Here is a 21,202-nt window from a genome sequence, read left to right on the forward strand (position 1 = left end):
GGCAATGTACCAACGCAGCGCGCACGCCGGCTGCATCCATGAATATATAGTTTCAGAAAATATATAGTTTCGAAATCGATTTCGAATATCGATATATAGTTTCGATACGATATTCAGAAAAAGCTGTATTACCCATACCCACCGAGGATGGAATTAAGTTCATAAGTACATTTTAATTAACCGACTTCAAAAAAGTAGGAGGTTCTTAATTTGACTCTTTTTTTGTATTTATGTTACGCGATAACTCCGGTGAACCGATTTTGATGTGTTTTTTGTTGGAAAGAGGTACATCGATAATGGTCCCTTAGGAAATATTCACCTCTAATTTATGGTAGCAAACTAGGGGATGAATCCGGTTTCGCAGTTTCGCATGAATCAATTCTATTTATCGATTACTTAGGAAATATTCGAAATATTTATGGAGCCTACATAAATATGATTATGTAATGAAGATTATTCTAGTTGATTTCTCCGTTGTATAGGTTTGGGTACCTGTATAATGTAGTAAATTACATTGAAATAAATTATAAATAATGAAAATAAGTCCTAATTGTTTGTTATAAACTCTACTGCCTCCATATCCAAATGGCTACTATGCTAAACTGCAACGCAGAGGTCCCGGGTTCGAATCCCGGGACGGATGAAATATTTCTGTGGTCTACACTTATTTTTCTCGTGAGTTTGGGTGTAATCATACTCCATAATAAATAATTTCATTTGACACACTCACCCATAGTAATCGCTTGTAGCCCTTTTTAGTGTATTTGATGTTAATAATTTTATTTATTATACATATATTTAACATATAGCATTCACTATCATTTGAGATTTCGATATCATTAGAGACTATACGTAAATTAGTTTTTCAATGTTTTATTATTTATTATCATCATCGACACTGAACGTCGATAGTGTTCCTTCACTAGCTAATCCAAAGGAATCGATTCCCACTAAAAGAGTACCCGGGTCGTTTTCAGATAACCTCCAAAAATGTGTGCCTTTCAATAAGTTTTATGTTATTACATGAATGCTAAACATTATTTATTTAATATGATTGCTTGCTTACTTAGTCTATGTTACACATAAAAAGACTAATTTGCTATGTCACAGTAATAAATAAATATTAAAAAACTGGGCAATTTCACATCGCCCTAATTTTATGAAAAGAAGAAAAAATTAAACACTCGTGGAAATCGAGGATAAACTCTAATAACTTACACGTTGAATGCATACCGTAACTTTCCAATTTATTATAAACAAACATGTTTTCTTGGGAATACAAAATGTGTTTCAATTTTCCTTATCATTAGTGTCAATTCAACTAAAAGTCTCCTAATAACAAAATTTCATACCGCATCACTTTCACCCTTCGCACACGTGAGAAGGGGCTCCTGTCGGATTGGAGTATACACAGTGAAGTAACCTGTGCATCTCCGTTTTAGCATTAAATCGACTTAATTCCAATTTCAACGCTAGTGACTAAATCGTTCTCATTCATGTAAAGCAATCTATCTAAATAAGTATTAAGTAATAGTTTTATAAACTTTGTTGTACATCAATTAGACAAAGGGAATTTTAAAATCCATGCACCTTTATAACGGTCCCGTATATTTTACACACCTGACAATTAAAAATGTATCCAAATATAATTATTTTAGCTGTCATTCTTATCTACTTTTAAATCAAATAGTTACTTCAAGCCAAACATTTACTATAACAATTAGATGGTGATTGATAGTGGTTGTGATGACGGTGGTGACGATGGTGGTGGTGGTGATGATGACTGTGAGTGTTGTAGTGATTATGACGATGATTGTGATGATGATGTGAATGATAATGATGCTGATGATAATGGTGTTGATGATGGTGATGATGATATATTGATGTACAACAAAGTTTATATGACATTAACAAAATACTTATTTAGATTTATTTATTAATTACGTATAGATAGAAAGATGGTCTTACACGGATGAGAAACATTTTGATACAAGTAGTTATATTAAAATATTCGTTGCATGTTAAATGTTTTTTGTGAACGATAAAATGTGTGTTTCAGTAATAATTTCTTTTAATAATTTCATTACTGTGCTGTCTTTCTCATTTACGTTTATGAGAAAATCATTCGTGTTACTGCTATCTCATTCGTGCATTAGCATTCGTGTGACCTAAAATATCGTTTTTTGTTGTATTTAACTTAAATGTTTCCGTGATTTTATAATTATTGACATTGCTTGAACTTATTTGTACGTTTAACACCTTAAAACTAAAAGAAAATAGGGTTTTACAAAAATCATTCAAAAAGTGCCATTGAAATTCGGAAAGTGAAATTCACCCATTCTTTGCATGGACATGCTATGAATGTCTGTTTTATCAATATATATTTGTAAAAGTAAACGAGCGCGTACTGTTGTCGAATTTTGTTTATGTGAGACCATAGTGACACAACTCGTTATTGCATATGAGTGCACTTGTTTGCTGGTAGTATAAGCTGGTATCTCGAACTAGAATACCCGTATCGGACTGTTTTAAGGAATCCCCAGTCAATCCAAACACGCCGCCTCAAATTGCCTATCCTCTTTGTGGCGGCCATATTTACAGAAACATAATTAAACTTCATGTTTAGTCTTATGGCTTGCCAAAGCCTTAATAAATAAAAAAAAAATAACGGTTTGACATATAGAGTATAGATGACAAAAAAGATTGCATTATTTTTTATACTTAGGTGTAAAAGAAACAAAAAGCCTGTTTTAAAGGACAAATTTTGAAATGTAAGCGAGATGTTTGATAAATTTATTAAAGATTATTAAAGTTATATTCCTCGCAGCTTCTGCGTTCGTCTCTCGCCTCTTACATACTTACTATATCTTTCTAATTTGTGTTACATACCTCATGCAATGATATTATATTATTTTATGCTCACTGCCTAAAGTGATATTTTATCTGTAAGGATTTGATCGTCTGTCTTATTTAAAATATTGGTCTGTGGTCAAATAATGCCACGTGATTTGGCAATTGTAACTTGTGGTATTCAAAGCATATTTTGTTTTTTTTTTTGCAACTGAGGAAGGAAATAACTCTTTTCTCTTTGACATTTTGTTGTAAGCCGACGACGACGAAGTGAAAAGAGGCTTTGAGTTGAAGCGTTGAAAACGGAGATATGGAGTCGGAACACCAAGGCAATGTAGAGGAAGTAGAGGAAGCTATGGAGTCGGAACATCAGCCTAAACTTAGCCCTATGAGAGCATTCCAAGGTAGGTCTGTAGTTGAAACGCTTGTTTTCGTACCCAGGTCACGAGGTCGACGTTATTTAAATTTGTGTTGTAAACAAAGCTGCTTAGATGGATAATTGCTCATGCATTCGTAACAGCGTAGAACTATTATAGGTAGCGCTTTTAGGGTCTCTAAGTAAGTTTTTTACCACACTTTCATGTTTTTCAATGATTTAAGTAGTTTTACATTTCTACCTACATTTTTTGCCCTGATTAAATTCAATATTCAGTCTCATAGATTGAAGTGGAATTTGAATGTCTTAGATTGAATATTTTGTATGAGTTATGAAGAAGTTTCCTAGCATATGAACAAATTGTAACTCTGTTTTAAAAACCAGGCTAAAATCGGAAAATAATAGCGCAAAAATTATTATAAAATTATCTAAGTAACATGCAAAAAGCATCTGGATATATTGCTCTTCTTGTTAGTCAGCAAGTAGATGTGAAATCTTACATCTAATTCAGAAAACCTAAAATAATGTTAGGGTGGATGTACCAGTCACGGACCAGGTACTAGTAGTACACTATTTCAAACATAAACAAGAAGGAAATTTGAAAATTTCCGTCACTTTTTTGCTTATGACTTTTACCAATCAGTCACTTCAAGTAGTCAGTTCCATCACAATTGACAACGAAAAAATAAATAACGCACTCAACATCTAATGCAATGCGAAACACAGCAATTATAATCATTTATGTGAAACCTTTTGAGGGTAGTTCAAATGAAACTGACCTAGTTGCCACCCGAGCTAGCAAATACACATAAAAATGTTTTCAACAGGTTTTGGTATGTTTTTTTGTATTGCAACTACATTCTACATATTATTATGTATATGGAGTCAGAACACCAAGGCAATGTAGAGTATCTTATATATTGTAAATTATATAATTATGACTAAAATAGCAAATTGATCAAATTCTGTGCATAATTATGATAAAATCACAAATTCTAATTGGTATATATTTTAATGAAAATAGTTACGAAAATTATAATGATACATATGTATATAAAATACCAGGAGTGCATATTTGTTTGTTTACTTTTCTATGAAATAAAAGTATCCCTTTTTTAAAATGGTGTCATGATTACATATTTTTAAGCAAAACACAAGGTACAATGTCTTAAAATTTTTAATATCTAATATGTACCCATGGGTAATTCTTACAAAATCTTGAAATTCTTGTCCTTTAGGTTTGTAAAAAAAGTATTTCATTCTTTTTGTATAATTCATATTTAATAGCAAATTATATTTCAATTGCTACTAATGCCTACTTAATATTGATTATTCTATTTATTCCCAAAATCTTTCTCTCACTATGTCCTAAGTTTCATAATCAAACACATACTGTGCTTTAAGTCAACACATTTAACAAAAATAACCTTTCAATTTTAAACATTAGATAACATGTTTTTTTTTTATATGTTTTTGTGAAATTAAAGTTATGCTAAGATAAAAACACGATAAATAAATTTTACTTAAAAATATATATTATTCATGTCCCAGACAAAGAAAAATACCCTCACACTTTTACCTTCACTCAATTTGTGAATGCTTTTTTAATCTTTGGTAACGCATTTATAACTTTTTGAAAGTTAGCAGCACTGTCAACATTTCAAAATGACAAAATTCATCTTGTGTGTGTAGAAAGTTTCTAGTAGGAAAAGATTTTATTTAAAATTCTGAAATAACATATTATAACAAAACAAGTCAAGCATTTGATTTTATTTATTAATTATACAATCAGACTAGTTATTGGTACCAGAAAGCTTACACGAAATATTAAGTTTAAAAGTAAGTTTATATCGCTATTTCTTCTTTGTTTATTTTGATTTCGTCATTCCCTCACCCTCAAATGTTCTGATTACCCTCATATTTTTCTTAAAAGTCATTTATTTTGGGGACCACTATCTTCAATTTCTGACAAATTTCGGAATTTCGTAAGAAATAGCCACATACTCCAAAATGTCTGAATGTTTACATTTCATTGTACGAGATTGTACAGTACATGCTGGTCAACTTAAGTACAACCTACATTGTGATGCTAGGTCTTTTGAATAATAAAATGCATTTTCTTTTAAGAAAATCTGTATGCATTATTTGATTGCACAGTATATAAGGAATAGTATGTAGCCTATTTTGCAAGAGTTGGCGCAATCAGCTAAGTACAGAGACAAATTTTGACTGAAAATTTATCTTATGCGGTTATTGGTACATCCACCCTAATTTATTTTAAAAATTGAGCTGAAATTCGCCATTGCAGCCCTAATGCATGGAAGACAAAATCCTAGCAAACAGGTTGGAGAGATTGTTGATGACCACACAGAGGATGGAATTATACCTGCGTCAAAATCGCTTCCAAAAGGTGGATATATTTTTAATATGCAGTAGAAGTCTTGAACCCCCACATTGGTGAACAACCACTTTGCACTACATACTACCTAAAAATATTACTTGCCTTATCTTTAGTCAGTCAAACTTAGCTTTTATCTTTTCCCACAGTAACATTAAGGAATGTGTTATTTTTGTAGTCGACGTAGTAATTAGTAGCAACTTAGCACAACGCTATACATTTTCATGTAGCTCTTAGCTGTATCCACACTTAGATAGATCACGCCCAACAAATTAGAATAGAATAGAAACCATTTATTACAATGCCACAACATAAAAATACACAGAAAGAAGGAATATTTGTGTATTTATTTATATTTTATTTATTTAATAAATAAGTAAATAATTAAAAGAATAAAAAAAATGCCACAGAAGTAAAACTAAAAATAAAATAAAACAAAAAACAATGAAGGAATCGTATAAAATTTTTAATAGTTAAATAAATGTCTTGTGTGTGGCTGTGGTATATGCAAAAGGATTCACTGAGCTAATGCTACATTGAGAAAAGGTTTTGAGGCTGGTTTTCAGTGGATCATAAAACCTTGTCACTGGTGTCATATATTTGTATTTACTGCCATTTATAACTAACGCATTTGGTTTTGATGGTGACTATATATTCTAAATCCTCATTTAATTTATCCACGGTTTCAAAGAGTGTCACAATGTTTACATTACACATATCTTAATTTTTATATCAGCAGCATAAATAGTTTATACTTACTTACGGATTTTAATTTCAATATATAATTTATATCATATATAACATCCGCGCTGTACATTATAAAGTCGACAGAGCCTACAATCTAACCTTGCACTTCGCGCGTGTCGTCACGTGTCTTCAATTGTAATTTAGAATCACTCTGATCAGAAATTTCGCCACACTGAGACTGATTTTTCAGAAAATTGTCGAACCATTTGATGGTAATAAGGATATAAGGGTCATTACTGAGTGCGATGAATTTCTGCGAGGGTTCGTTGTACCTACTCTGATCTGTTAATTGTATTTGGCGGTATTTCATGTTTTTTTTTTTGTTTTTATGGTGCCTTATGAATTTAGTAAATAATGAGTGTTACCAATATGATAAGTGCTTTTAATGTTGTATCTCACTTGAGCTTTTACACACCCGTATGATAATATCGACACCGAACCTGTCACGGTTCCTTATTTAAATATATATCTTTTTATTTTGAAAATAAGCGAGGGATACTCAAAAGAGCGAGTAGCCACACAGACGTCTATAAAGTCACTTTTATTTACAAAAACATAACAATTAGTAGAAGTTTTGAAAATCCACAAATGTTGGAAATCCACTTTCGAGTATGGAGTTCTGGCTTGATGCTGACATAGCGAGCCATTTATTATTTGAACCCTTTAATTGTGTTGTATGACAATCGTGTTGTATTTTTGTGTTTATTGCTTATGTAATAAAGTATTATGTTGGTGGATAGACAGGGAATGTTCGCTATTGCTTCACTCTATATTTCTTCTTTTATATTTCTCATACAATATGTGCTTTTTGGTTACCAGCTTTTTTACTTCATGGGATTGAGGACGATGCATACACAAGTCTCTCAGAATATCATGACTATGAACCATGTCTGGAATTTGATGACTCAGAGTTAGTTCAACAAAGCACTGGATTAGGTAAGTGCACTCAACACACTTCGCACTTGACATTGAAGTCCTGTTTTCGCCTTCGGTACTAGTGGATGGTATGGTGTAATTGAATGATTTTCGAAACTATGTCATACCGTATGTTGTGCGTTTGGTGGGTGTTGGGTCCTACTAGTGTCATCTGAGCTCCCCTAAGAATCTTGGGTTTGCTGAAGATTTCATGGAGTGACCTCGACTCTCCAAGGTTTTTCGCTCTGTAGTTAGGCACGCCGAAACACTAGTAGGATATTGCGCAACTATTTCCTACTCCATGCACGCTCTACATAGAGGGTTTGTGATACCTAATTCAATATATGTTTTTTATATGTGCCATATATGTTATATGCGACAAAATTGTGTTTAAAGAATGTGTTTCATTCTACCTAAATACCTAAAGTATTGAAATACATGAGAAGACTACATTAAGCAGTATCTTTTGAGAGGACTTCATTCATAGATGATATTATAAAGATATTTTGAGGTATCTAGGTACTTATCAAAGAGTAGTCCTTAATATTACAAAATAAAATTATCCAAGATTATAGTCATGAATCAGACCTGAACTTTGGTACATTTTAATGGTTTAGAACAACTTTCCAAATTTTACTTCCTGACCATTGACCCAGCAACCTGATGAACTATAACGTGCAAATCTGACCACGCGTTTTCGAATACGGAACACTCGAAAGAATGGATAGCGTATTTCTTTTTTAATTTTTTTAATATTAACTACCGTTTAATACACACTCGACTGAATGTATATCTTTATAATATCGAACATCGTGTCCGGGTGCACAGAGCATAATAGTAGAGTTAAGACCCTAACGTTAACAATTGACAGTAACATTCTTAAAGCGGCTCTATTTAGTGACAATTGACGATCACTCTCGAACAGGAAAACGTTGCGTGGAAATCTGCATGCATGCGAGGAGCTTATCAGAGTATACGCGTGATTTAGTGTACTTGTAATATTTTTGTATTTTATCAGCGCCCACATAAAAAAAAAGGTGAGTTGGGTTTAATACATAATTTAAGAGGATGCTGAGCCGTAGACATTTTTCATAACATTACAAATGCTATTTTTTTTTTTCTATTATTTTGTTATTTTCTATAATTGCTTGTGGTTTATTATTGTGTTATAGGATTTTGTAGTTACAGTTTCTACTCGAATTGAATTTTAGTTGAACTATATTACGTGTTGAACTTCTTAATATTAAAACTCAAAAAATAAATAAACAAATAAAGTTTAATTTAATATTTTATGGATATATACCCAATAAAACGTTCACATAATATTTTTGTGTGTATATTATTTTTGTTAATTTGTGATAAAAATGTATGTATGTATGTTGACATATAACTAGTTTCACAGACGAAACTAAATTCTTAATCGGGAAGTTAGTGATGGCTCTAGCGAAGTTTTCTTATCGCGAGGGAAGTGGGTTTTTATGAACGAATCCATGACAAAGACACAATTTTTTATCCTTGATTTTAATTTTCAGTAAAAAGTTACTACTTTGTAATAATAATAAATATTTATTTGCTTTCAACAAAAATGTACACACTGTATACAAAATAATAAATTATAAAATAAGGCTAAGAGAAATTGTACATTGCTATTTATGTAAGCCTCTGCAGCCAAACTAGGAATTAACCTGTATCTCAGCGTACAGTGCTTACCACACGGATAATACAAGCTTTAGCCAATTAAGGATGGTGGTCAATCCGTACTAGTCACTACACTAAACAGTTTAGAAAATTTGGAAGGTAAAAATTACATTAACATAATAAAACATTGCAGAATTGGCAATAAATGTACACTAATAAAAACTTTGTAGTACTTGGTACTTGGTGGTGGTGGTGGTGGTCAAAGCGGCTATTTTGCGTGTGTTACTTTTAATAATAATATTAATAAAAGAACAGAAGATTTCACACATTTTTTTATCGGGCTATAATGTTCTATTACATGTTACAAACCTCCAAAATTTTTTGTTCAAGCAAACTAATGATAATCTATTTTAATTTCATGAAAGTCATTTTTTTTTTCTACGGAGAACATTAGTATAATCACGCACTAATAAAATTTAATTTAATTTATTTTCACCGTTTTCGTCATACATTTTTTCGAAATAAATCCATTAGGCGCAGAATTATTGAAATTTAAACTTTTTTTTCCTGAAACGTTGATGTTTTGATAATCCGCGTTTGTTCGGTGGGGCCGTTGATTTAGACAACACTTACCAGACGTCGTCTGGACAAGAACAAATACTAATTGAAAACAGAGTTCACTACTACACCGATTGCAATTTGTGGAAGCCTTAATTATAATTCCTGATATGTTTATCTAGAAATCGATATGCAATAATCTAAACCGATAATGCGTCGCTACTCGTGTGCATTTACCCACGATGGATACACGAAACTCGCAGCCGCTATTTCGTAATAGAATAGGTAAAGAAATTATATCGCATTATACGAGAAGTACAAGGTCAAGAGCTTGTGAAACTTGATATTTAAGATTAAAATTGATGTGTTCTTGACTGTACTAATAAAAAGCTATTATCTATTAACTTTTGAATCGATTTTCGAAGGAGTTTTTTTTTGTTGTTACGCCTGTAGCACCACTACCACCAGAGCTGCTGAACTTGAATGAGGAGCTGCTGGAGAGACCGGCCAGTGACGGCACCATCGAGGAAAACTTCGAGGAAGAGCTCGCGAAAGCACCCGAAGTATACACTGAAGTGAGAATATTCAAATCTTTATAAATCTTCCAGAAAAGAGCTCGAACATCCCTTTTCTGTAAGAATCCATATCTTATAAAGCACCCGAACGAATAAAATAACATCGTCCAAAATACACCCACTAAAAGTGTGTCACTACACTACACTAGGGATCAAGAAATTTTTGTCAATTACAAAAATTAGGATTTTTTTTAACATCAATGGTTTTATTTGGTAGTTTCATAATTATAGAGAAAATAAATTTATATAGATGTTTCTATTTAATTTTAATAGGGTAATCTAATATTTAAAAAAATACATTGATCCCTAGACACTTTTGAAGTGTGTAGTTAGCATATTAAGTCTTTAAACTAAAAAAATATAACCCACATCCTGCCAATTCTTGTAACTCTATCGACTAATATTGTCGACAAGTTACAAGAATTGTCTTATTTTTTTTTTTTCTGTATTTAATGGAGCAAAAGACGGTTTTGCCGTAACTTCAATTATGCCTTTTTTCCATGAGAGGTGACGTATTTTCCAAGAGCATATAAGCGTCTAGACACGCAGTGTCCCAAACGATGTTGATAAAAAAATTATACATTTTTTATTATTAATGAACACACAGCTGCGTGTTAGAGACACCGTGTGACTCTTAGATGCTACAGTACTAATTAAATCGTTAGGTCCCGTGACGTGTTAAGTGAGGCATGTTGGAACACCAACCAATTTTTCCACAGATCTCGGGGTCATTAGATGAAGAGAGCTTTTCAGACTTGACTGGAACGGGGCTGGTTGAGGTGGTGGGGGATGATGAGGTGGGGCGACGTATCATCGTCGTGTCTGCCTGTCGCTTGCCGCCCAACAAGGAATTACATCAAGACAAATTGCTAAGGTAACACACGTCTGTCAGAACTGTCAAAACTGAATTTTAGGGCTTATTTCCAGTTGTCACCACCGGCTTTGTGGGAAATGGGAAAAAACATCCCATATGTTACCAGGTGTTGACAAACGGGATTAAAAATCTCAGTTGTTGCCTGTGGTGAATTCCACTGGCGGCAAATGGGAACAAAACTCACATGTTACCTGGTGGTGACAAATGGGATAAAAAGATCTGTTGTTGCCACTGGCGACAAATGGAATTTAAAATATCCCCGTAATTGCCAGTGGCAAAAAAGAAATGGAATAAGAAATCCCAATTAATGTTTGTTTATTAATTAATATTTGGTGGTTTCAACCTCTCCAAGCCGCTTCTTGTAGATACAATATGCTATATACCTATATGTAGACGTTTATTTACTCATTTGGAACACCCTATTTTGACCATTGGTAAAAACCAAGACTATGTCGTACGCACTGTCTACACCGGTGAAAGTAAATACTTATTTGAATCGCACGTTTTGTTCCACCCTTATGAAATACTACGGTGATACGAACTAGGGTTGTTGCGAATATCAGCATCCGCGGATAATCTGCATAAATTATAATATCCGCACCAGCATCCGCATTCGTCGATGCTGATATTTATTGCAATTATTCCAGGGTGCCTTTTAGGTCTTGTCACGACTCGATCCTCCGAGCCGTAACAAGACCTAAAACGCACACTGGAATAATTTATAAACCTTCCAGAAACAGACTGTAAGCCGAAAAAGCAGTTCAGTTATTGTTTTTAGAATATAATTTTGATAAAAGTCCACATCGATGAAGCTAGGCAGATTGATTGTTTTCATGCAGAATGATTCTTATGTTAATAAATGTCACAGAATAAAAAAAAAATGACAATACCAAATGAAAGCTTTAGCGTGTAGATAAATTCGTAAGGATGCACGATTTCGCTTTTTTTAATATAAAATTCAGCATCCGCTGATGTTCGGGTCAAAAATCAGCGTCCGCATCAGTATCCGCTGATGTGTAAAAAACTCGCATCAGCAACAACCCTGATAAAATATAGGTTTGCAGGTACCTGATTTTCACGCTAGACAAATACGTAGAACAAGATTACAGTCTTGTTTATTTCCACCATGGACTGTCGAGCAAGAACAAGCCAGCAATAACCTGGTTATGGAAGGCATACAAGGCGTTCGATAGGAAATACAAGAAGAATCTAAAGGCGTTGTACCTGGTCCATCCGACAAATTTCATAAGAATCGTATGGCAAATGCTGAAACCCGCTATCAGCGTTAAGTTCGGCAGAAAAATGATGTACGTCAACTACTTACATGAACTTCAACAACATTTGAACTTGGAGAAACTTTGCATACCTGAACAGGTTCTCGAGTAAGTGTTTTGAGCATCTAACTTTCTGATTATGGTAATAAATAGTATATGGATTAACATCGTTTGAAAATACACTGTTACTAAATACATCATTATCCTTTTCATTTATCCAATCACGTCTCTCTGCTGAGGCACATGTTTTTGAAGGATATACCTTTTTTAACTGACTTAAAAAAAAGGAGATGGTTCTCAATTCGACTGTTTTTTTCGTATGTATGTTACGCGATAACTCCGGTATTTGTGAACCGAATTTGATGATTATTTTTTTGTTGGAAAGAGGTTACCTCCATAGTGGTCCCATTCAATTTTGAAGAAAATCAATCACCTCAGGATGACTACTCACCTAAGGATGACTGTTCACGCATGAGGATTCATTTTTATAAATAGCGCCTTTATTTTTTATTATAAGGAGCAATTATTTTAATTATTGATTTTGCTATTCTCCATTATTATATACTTTGAGTAGTGAGAACCGATTTTTATTATCTCTTGTGTCAAGTCCCGTATAGTGGCGAACTAGGGGATGAGTCCGGGTTTGCGCACTTTTTGTTACACACGTTTAATTACTGTTTTAATTAAGTTATGATTTATAAACTCTCGTATGGGAATTGATCGTGAAACTTCCTACTCAAGAAGAAAGCGTTCTCTCAACTGAGCTACCGCTGCTCTTAAATTACAATAATCCAATTTGCTTAACATAAATTGTTATGACACAGGAACGACAAAATGTTGCTGTCAAAAAATCCCAGAGCAGCAGAGATTGCGAGAGTAAGCGCAGAGAAGATAGATAAAGTCGTGGCGCCAGAAGTGGACGCGACGAGGAAAGAACTATCGCCGCCGCCGACGCAGCAGTTCGGAGTGTCGCTGCAGTTCATCAAGGAGAAAAACCCTGACATGATCGGATCTATACCGCCCCTTGTGAGGCAATGCGTCGAGTTTCTTTCACAGCCTGATGGTCAGTAGAACAACTATTTCCGAAGTGTACATTGCAGTTTTTTTATTCTTTATTTATTTAAGGGCTTTCATCGTTATTGAACATGTCAGCCCCATTAGAAAAACAATGCCTCAAGAAAATACTTAATAAGAATCCAGACAGGTAAATCAAAATACTACCTAACCAAACACGTTTAACAACGCGGTTATTTACACGTTTACACGTGCAAATAACCGTGCCCTGATGGGTTCCGTCCAACACACTCCATTAGCAATTGATGGACATCTCTGGAACCCCACACACTTTGCTATTCGGTGTATTTGTTTAACGGATCGAAGCCTATGCGCGTTGACAATTTGACTGAACACGAGGAGACTCACTCTGCATGGTCTTGTACCAGATTCCTTTTTCCTGTGACCTCATATCGAAGTATAGGATCCAACGCGAATAGAATTTGCTCTTATAGTATGCAACCACTTCAGAGAAGTCAGACACAATGTCAACCCCAGGTCGTAATTTACGTCTTACAGCTTTGGAGACAGAGGGTATATTCCGACGTTCTGCGAACAAGTCAGTGATAATGGAGCTACAGCGCGCGTGCAACCGCGGCGAGCCGATCTCATTCCGCGACGATCCGCATATCGCGGCTGTTTTACTCAAGACCTTCCTGAAGGATCTCGAAGAACCGCTCATGACCTTCGACTTATACGAGGAGATACTCCAGTTTCAGAGTAAGCACTACACTGTATAATGGATTTTATAAACGACTTTAAAAAAGGAGGAGGTTCTCAATTCCACTGAATTTTCATTTTTTTTTTGTGTATGTGTTACGCGATTACTCCTGGCATTCATGAACCGATTTTGATGATTTTTTTGTTGGAAAGGGCGCGGGTACCTCAGTATTGGTTCCAATTATATTTGAAGAAAATATTCTACCTGTAAGGGTGGCAAACTAGGGGTGAATCCGATTTCGCGCACTTTCCAGTAACCGATTTCAATAAAACTTGGTAAATAGATATAATTCCACGAACTTCTGTGGTTGATATTTTTTTGTAACAATTGCGGTCGGGTTTTTTTAAATATAAAAGTTATAATTTTTAAAGAAGTAAAAATTAACTGGAAGTCCATACTTTATCGCAGAAGACGTACACGGCAATTATAAAATAAAATTAGTGCGCATTTGACCTCCATGCATCGAGTATATAACCAGAAATGGAGACGAAATAAGAGCCATCCATCCCTGACAACTCATCAGTCAATTGGTACTGGTATCACTTTTAAAAATCAACTCTCGTTTGCGCTGAAATCACAAATTTGAAAGCTGAAATAGTACAGCGCCAACAACTGACCTGTGTGTACCAATTGACGACACCCGTCAATTGTTTCGAATTCGGGCTGACCAATCAGAGCGCAGTTGTCACCGTAATGATATGTGTGATTGATATAAACGAATGGCAGTATAGTTTCAAACAAATTAAATGACATTTCGTCTCTATTTGTGGTTATATACTCGATGCCTCAATGTCATCTGATGGAAAGACACAATGAGGTCGGCGATGGAGCATTCACACCTATATAATGCCTATACACTCGTCTTGAAAAGATCCAAGTTGTAGCGTCCAGGGAACAAACCAGCGGTCAGGCAATTCCACCCCAAAGCCGTAAGCCATATAAATGTGGAAGCGTGATGTATCGTGCGAATCATAGGTATTATGCACAACATAAGTTTGCGTAAGTCTGAAGCCGCGATGATGGAAAGGTGATGGCGGAAATATATCATACAATTCCATCACGCACCATCGTGATATATCTATTGTACGTTTTATATTTTTATTTATTTAACCATTTATTGCACAGGAAAACACCAAAACACATTTAGTTACAAGGAAAACATAAACAGAAGGTACTCCTTATTTCTAACAGGAAATTTCTTCCTGCAGACCTAAATACAGGTGACAATAATTACAGTAACGGTTTACGTGCACAACAAAACAAAAATTATGTAATAAAAAAAAAACAATATCAAAAACATTAAATTATTAAAACTATTATAAATACTTAGATAAATACATATTTCGTACTATAATAAAATGGATGGAACAGTCGGTAAATAGTGTGCCTTAACTCTCATTTTGAAAATGACTTAGGATTTACCATAGTGAACAATAGTAGGTAGTACGTTCCAAAGTCTTTTATTATCGGCAGCGTGGACAAACAAGGCGAAACCTCGTCAGGTGAAGATACTGATCCTGGAGAGGCTTCCACTCGACAACTACAAGCTGCTCAAGTACATCATACAGTTTCTGTGGAAGGTGAGTTTGGGTTCAACAGCGAAAGAAGTATCCGATATCTCTTTCACTGTGATTTCAAACTAGTATTGTGTATCCACTCGCACTTACCGAAACTTAGTACAGTACAACTATTTTCTTAATATCTGTTGGCGATCTCTGTGGATTTGTATCAGTTTCCCTTTGCACTTTGTTTTTTATTACCAAGTGACGGGACGAACAAGTCGTGCGCCAGATGGTAAACGACACGTCTGTCCATAACAGTTGCAGTGCCACTCAGAGCTTTAAATCGCAAAGATCTGAGGTGCACTGCCTCTGCGCCCATTACCCTGGGACATAAGTAGAAAAGTCCTATGTGCTTGTACTTTCACCAGCACCCTTACCTTTCAAAACGGGATCGCAGTAATGGTCACATTGCTGCTTGGCGGCAGAAGTAGGTAATAATAGAAATAGGTAATGGTGGCAGTACTTCACTGGACGAACTCTTTCACAAGGAGCTTTACTGCTACTAAACGATGGTCCAACACACGATCTGCTAAGAAATTTTAATACAGTATGTGTTGTAATGACAAAACCATACCTCCAATGAACACTACGCCATCTTTATTTTTTGGTCGTCTTCTGTTATTTTTGTAAACAGCCATATTTATTTGCCTTAGTAAATAAATATGGCGGTTTAATATAAGTATAATCTTATCCCTCCCCGAATTCTGTGAAAAAAAGAAACAAGAACAAAAAAACGAATTTTGTAAAAAAAAAGAAAAAACCAAATAAAAACAGAACAGGTCCAAAAATTAAGTTGGCTTAGTGTTCATTGGAGGTATCGAATACTTTGCTTTCTATACAAACGGTTTGGATGATTTAGACAGGATTTTAATAAGGAGGCTAGATTTATTATTACAATGCAGTCATCGCCCCGTTCCAGGTGCAAGATAGAAGCTGTCTAAACAAAATGACGAGTAGCAATCTGGCGGTGGTATTCGGACCGAACCTTGCGTGGCCGCCCAACGGGCAGATGTCGCTCCAAGCCATCGCACCCATCAACGCTTTCACAGATTTCCTACTGGAGAATCAGGAATCGATCTTCATCATATAAAAGGCAACATCGCAAAGTCTAGGGACCATAGACTTAGAATATATAATTCCGGACAATATTCTGTTATGATTATCACTAATTACAGGTTCTCTACTACGTTATGATCTCCTTTTAGTTTCATAATGTAGGGTGTAACCGTTCACGAATAACGGGAAAATGAAAAGAAATCATACTGTGTTAAGAAACCTGTAATTAATGAATTACCACGAAAGTGTTAAAATCTATATATTCTACTATTCAATAAACTATTCAGAGAATTTGATTTTGGTACACTTTTATCATACTGTTCTAGTGTCTGGAATATTCTAAGTCTATGCCACGGACAAATCAAACGGAGACCATCTAATAATTGTTTTTCATGAATGGACAGTGTTCCTATGATCTGACGTCCAGAATACGCTTCAATATTAAAACATAGTAATGTCTTTTAACATTTTTGAAAGGTAACAGCTATCTTCCCACTTAAATTCTTAACATTTTTGAAAAGAAACAGTTATCTTCCCTCTTAAATTCTTCCGTGTAATGGGAATGAAACAATTTTTTTTTCGAATCTTAGTCAACCGTGACTAAGGATGAAGATAAAAAAAATTGTTTTCATTTACAATGTGTAGCAATTGCGAAAGTCTTGGGGAGCTTCAAATTAGACAGTTGCACAGTGTTTTATAATCCCCAATTTTATGACATGCCCTTTTTTCCAGATTCCTATAGTTTGAACCATTGAGTAGAACTAATATAAATGCGAGAGTAGAACACCGCCACTGGTGTGACAAATATGTATAGTCTCAGTGAAAAAATTTTTTGAAAATGTGCTAATTTTTGTCCGGATAAACATAAAAAATATCCCTAATCCCTAATCCCTGTCGTTCGATAAAACCATAAATGACGCACATTTTAAAGTAATCGACAACGACTTAGTTAATTCGTTACGAAGTCATTAAATTTAATTTCTTTTCCGTTTTTAACTTTATATTTAAATCATTATTCATTCGAGATTTTTATACCAGTGGTTGCTTTAGCTGTCTTCTACATACCCTAAAATTATCATGAACTAATTCCGTCGATTATTGTAATGGCAACGGTGGTGCTGAAGCTGCGCCTCTACTAAGTTTCATGCAATATTTATCGCAGCTGCAGAGCTACAAGTCTAATTTGAGGACACCCTATAAAGGCTCGATATTACTTCCATATAGTTATATAGTGTAAATTGTTTACAAATCTAGACTCCATAAAAAATTTGAAAATAATTATTTTAAATCTACTTTACCAACGAATTGGGATTTTGCTCCTATACAGGAGATCCCAAGTTCAACTCCATATTATTAATTAAATTTTAAATTAGATGCTTTTAGAAGCGCTACAGTGGAACCACAGTGGCGCTGCAGTCGCGCCGCCATTATTTTTCATACAATGTTAAGGCGAATCACTGGAGGAGAAGCGGGATAAACTATTTTACTTGATTAAATGGTTTAGGCATTCACTATTGAATAACGGTCTTAAAAAAAATACACGATACACCTAAGGATATTGTCTACAGAATGTGCTAATTTGTTACACGATAGGGTGCACTTTACTTGATCATATAAAATCCTGAAAACAGGCTAGAATGAAAGCTTAAAACGAATTGTTCAAGAACAAAATATCAAACTGCACATAATTTTTATATGGAAAAATCCCAAAGTTGGAAATTGTTCAGCGGTTTATCGACACGCCGCGCCGCCCGCTGCCCCTTCAGTTGACGACTCGTCTGTGTTAAATTTTCCCCGCTCATTTCATTCAAACTAAATGTCAGTGCACGGGCTGCGGGACGCAAGGGGCGGTCATCCACACGCTACCTCCTAAAATATAGAAATCGCGTTGAAATACATCGCCTTCAGAAGCGCAGTTGCAGCGCCACTATCGTAACGTGACAAGTGTACGTGCACTATTTTTGCAGTCACAATAAGTGAACTAAAAATTACTAAAGAGCTACAGTAGCGCAGCTGCCGCGTTACAGACGTTCAGCTGCCGCATCACTGCAGCGTTTCTACTAGCGTGTAATTTGAGGCGCCTTAAACCCTCTCATTAGAGAAATGCCGTGACTTACAGAGCGGCGAAAAATAATTGTTGATGATAAGTATTAGTGAATTTATGAGATATGTAACTACGTTGTGGCTGTCTGTGTCGCCTATACTAAATCAAACCCTTGTTATAAAATAAAGAGATCAATGAACTGAATACGAAAACTATTCGGGAGCCAAAATTTTTAAGAATCAATCAAACGTACTGGATGTTCTTATGCATGAATGGTCCAAGGACTCGTGTCATTTTTCAGATTAAAATATTAAGGGAATGCCATATTTTCATATAGCACAAATTTAAGAATTTTGATGTTATCGTCGATTGGATCACCTCTGCATTACAATTCTCTGTTTTTTTTGCACATGTACAGGGTCAAGAGCACGTCAAGCTTCACACTTAAGACTTAAATCTAACTATACCGCTTACGACAATAACGGTCCAAACTACAAAGTGTCAAGCTTGATGTGCTCTTGACTGTACCAGGAGTCACTCAGTCAGAGCGACCTTAATTTGTCATACAAAGTAAAGTTGTTAAACATTTTAGGCGGTCACACCTGTCATTCATGCTCGGTCTCCTGGTCTTGGTCCTTTCTCGCCTTCTCTCCTGGAGTTGATCCAAGTCAGTTTTCTAATTTACTTTGAGGACTTCATTTTAAATAGCGATTGTTATTGTATTGTGAAATGAAGTACAACTCCTATACTGTCGAATTTTTTACCGAATACATTCTATTCTAGTATTACTAATGTCGATTCGTGTTCAGAACGCTGTTGACCAATGTCGCATCACCACTGCAATGAAGCTAAGTGATTGGTCCGCTTTCATTCTCAACTGCATATCACGTGATATTAAACCATGCGATTGGTCAGTTTCCTTTCAGCATTTTTAACGCAAATGAACTAAAATTAAAGTTTATATACCAAAAATAACAAAGAGTAGTATAAGGTTTTTTATATGTTAATTATAAGTTGTACTAACTCAGCAGTAAGCGAAGCTAGTTCTTTTTTAAAGGCATTAGAACATAATTTTAAGGATATTTCAAGCTTTAAAAAGAAATTATTTTAAACATTAAGAATCTGATGTGACCGGATGTTACAGACGGCTTTACAAGTGCTCGCTTCAACGGATAAGCTGCGGACACAAACTTTACGCATTAGTTTGTTCCGGCATCTACTACACCACTAAACTGGGCCCTAAATGTGATTATTGTTGGATCTGAGTAGTGTAATTAACATTCAGTTTCAATATAATGTTATTACGATAAAATCGAGTGTGACATAGTTACGCTCGTTTGGTCTCGCTCTTAGCCTAGCAACACGCGTAATTTTGGCGTCTTCTAGTTTCTTCCCACAATGAATAACTTCGTCCTGTATAGCGTTAAGGTAAAGAAAAACAGACGACAGTATCTACGTTCATAAACAGTGTTGCTTCATATTAAAAAACGTTTTATAATTCCATAATGTTTCTCTAATTTATATAAAAAATAGATAAATAGTGTTTTTAAATGGGACAGTATGAGGAAATCCGAAATCAGTAATGATACAAGGAAACTATCTTAGGTACCATTACGTCTTTTTTTGTGAGAACAATTTTGGCATAGTCAATTTTTTGGTCAAGCGTGAAATATTCATAAAAATTAACAAAAAACAAGACTCAGTTTCAGGAAGGGACAATTTCATTATATGGGACGATAAAAATCCGAGCACCAGAAGTTGGTAAAATTTAATTAAATAATTTTTCATACAAAATTCTTTTATAATGTTGGACTCAGTCTCTTAAAATAATGATTTTATTGTATTGGAAGCTTGACCAAACAATTTACTATGCCAAAATTGTTCTCACAAAAAAGTCTTAATGGTTCCTGAGACAGTTTCCTTCTATCTTTTGGTTTCGGATTTACCCATACCGTCCCATTAAAAAAAACCACTGTATATTATTATGATTTCGATCATGTTCTTTCCTTGGAACCTCCGCAGTCTTTACGTTACTTCCGCATCGTCCTCTTTATCACGATTGGATGTAATTTAAATTTTGACGAAAAAAAAATTACTTCGTAATGTAAATAATTCCATTTCGTTATAATTGTAAGTACGTACATACAATTGATTTTGTAAGGGGCCACATGAGCCATCTTTTTACTCGTCTTCCACTTATACGGGTAATGTAAAGACTCATTGTTAAGTCTTATGGCCAAATACAGGAAATTCCCACTATAAGCACGACTGAATTAACGCGTTATACATAATTGACTTAACGTTCACATTTTGTTTGTCAGTTAAGCTCGGTACAGATTATTCGTAACGTAACATGTAATGTCACGTGAACATCTATGGACGGTACTGCATGCAATCAAAAAAGCCGACAATCGGCGGAATGCGCGCGCTGCGAATGCGCGTAGAGAGCGCGCAGTGTGTTCGCAAACACATTAAAATGTATGGGAAAAATTTGCATTGCGTGTAGTGTTGCAAATAACCTGTATGCCTCGTTTTATACAGGGTGGCCCATTTACAGTGGT

General features: G+C 34.8%; 1 protein-coding gene across 4 annotated transcripts; it reads left to right on the top strand.

The window, feature by feature from the left end:
* The first annotated feature begins 3,004 nt into the window (after window positions 1-3,004).
* Window positions 3,005-20,179, top strand: LOC113240006 (rho GTPase-activating protein 1). Of its 4 annotated transcripts, none has more exons than XM_026477220.1 (11): window positions 3,005-3,254; window positions 5,535-5,636; window positions 7,191-7,307; window positions 9,936-10,057; window positions 10,777-10,931; window positions 11,996-12,313; window positions 13,030-13,268; window positions 13,778-13,978; window positions 15,453-15,559; window positions 16,461-16,609; window positions 18,957-20,179. In XM_026477220.1, exons 1-11 carry the CDS (start codon window positions 3,161-3,163, stop codon window positions 18,976-18,978), a joined length of 1,626 nt encoding a protein of 541 aa, XP_026333005.1. In that variant the 5' UTR covers window positions 3,005-3,160; the 3' UTR covers window positions 18,979-20,179. The 4 variants fall into 4 exon arrangements, with proteins under 4 accessions (XP_026333005.1, XP_026332996.1, XP_026332988.1 ...); XM_026477211.1 differs by lacking the exon at window positions 18,957-20,179 and adding an exon at window positions 16,934-17,803 and having other exon boundaries at window positions 16,461-16,671; XM_026477203.1 differs by lacking the exon at window positions 18,957-20,179 and adding an exon at window positions 16,941-17,803 and having other exon boundaries at window positions 3,006-3,254; window positions 16,461-16,647.
* Window positions 20,180-21,202: the final 1,023 nt, after the last annotated feature.

The sequence above is a fragment of the Hyposmocoma kahamanoa genome, unplaced genomic scaffold (assembly GCF_003589595.1).
Source record: "Hyposmocoma kahamanoa isolate Upper Pololo Valley unplaced genomic scaffold, ASM358959v1 100021, whole genome shotgun sequence".
NCBI classification, from domain to species: domain Eukaryota; kingdom Metazoa; phylum Arthropoda; class Insecta; order Lepidoptera; family Cosmopterigidae; genus Hyposmocoma; species Hyposmocoma kahamanoa.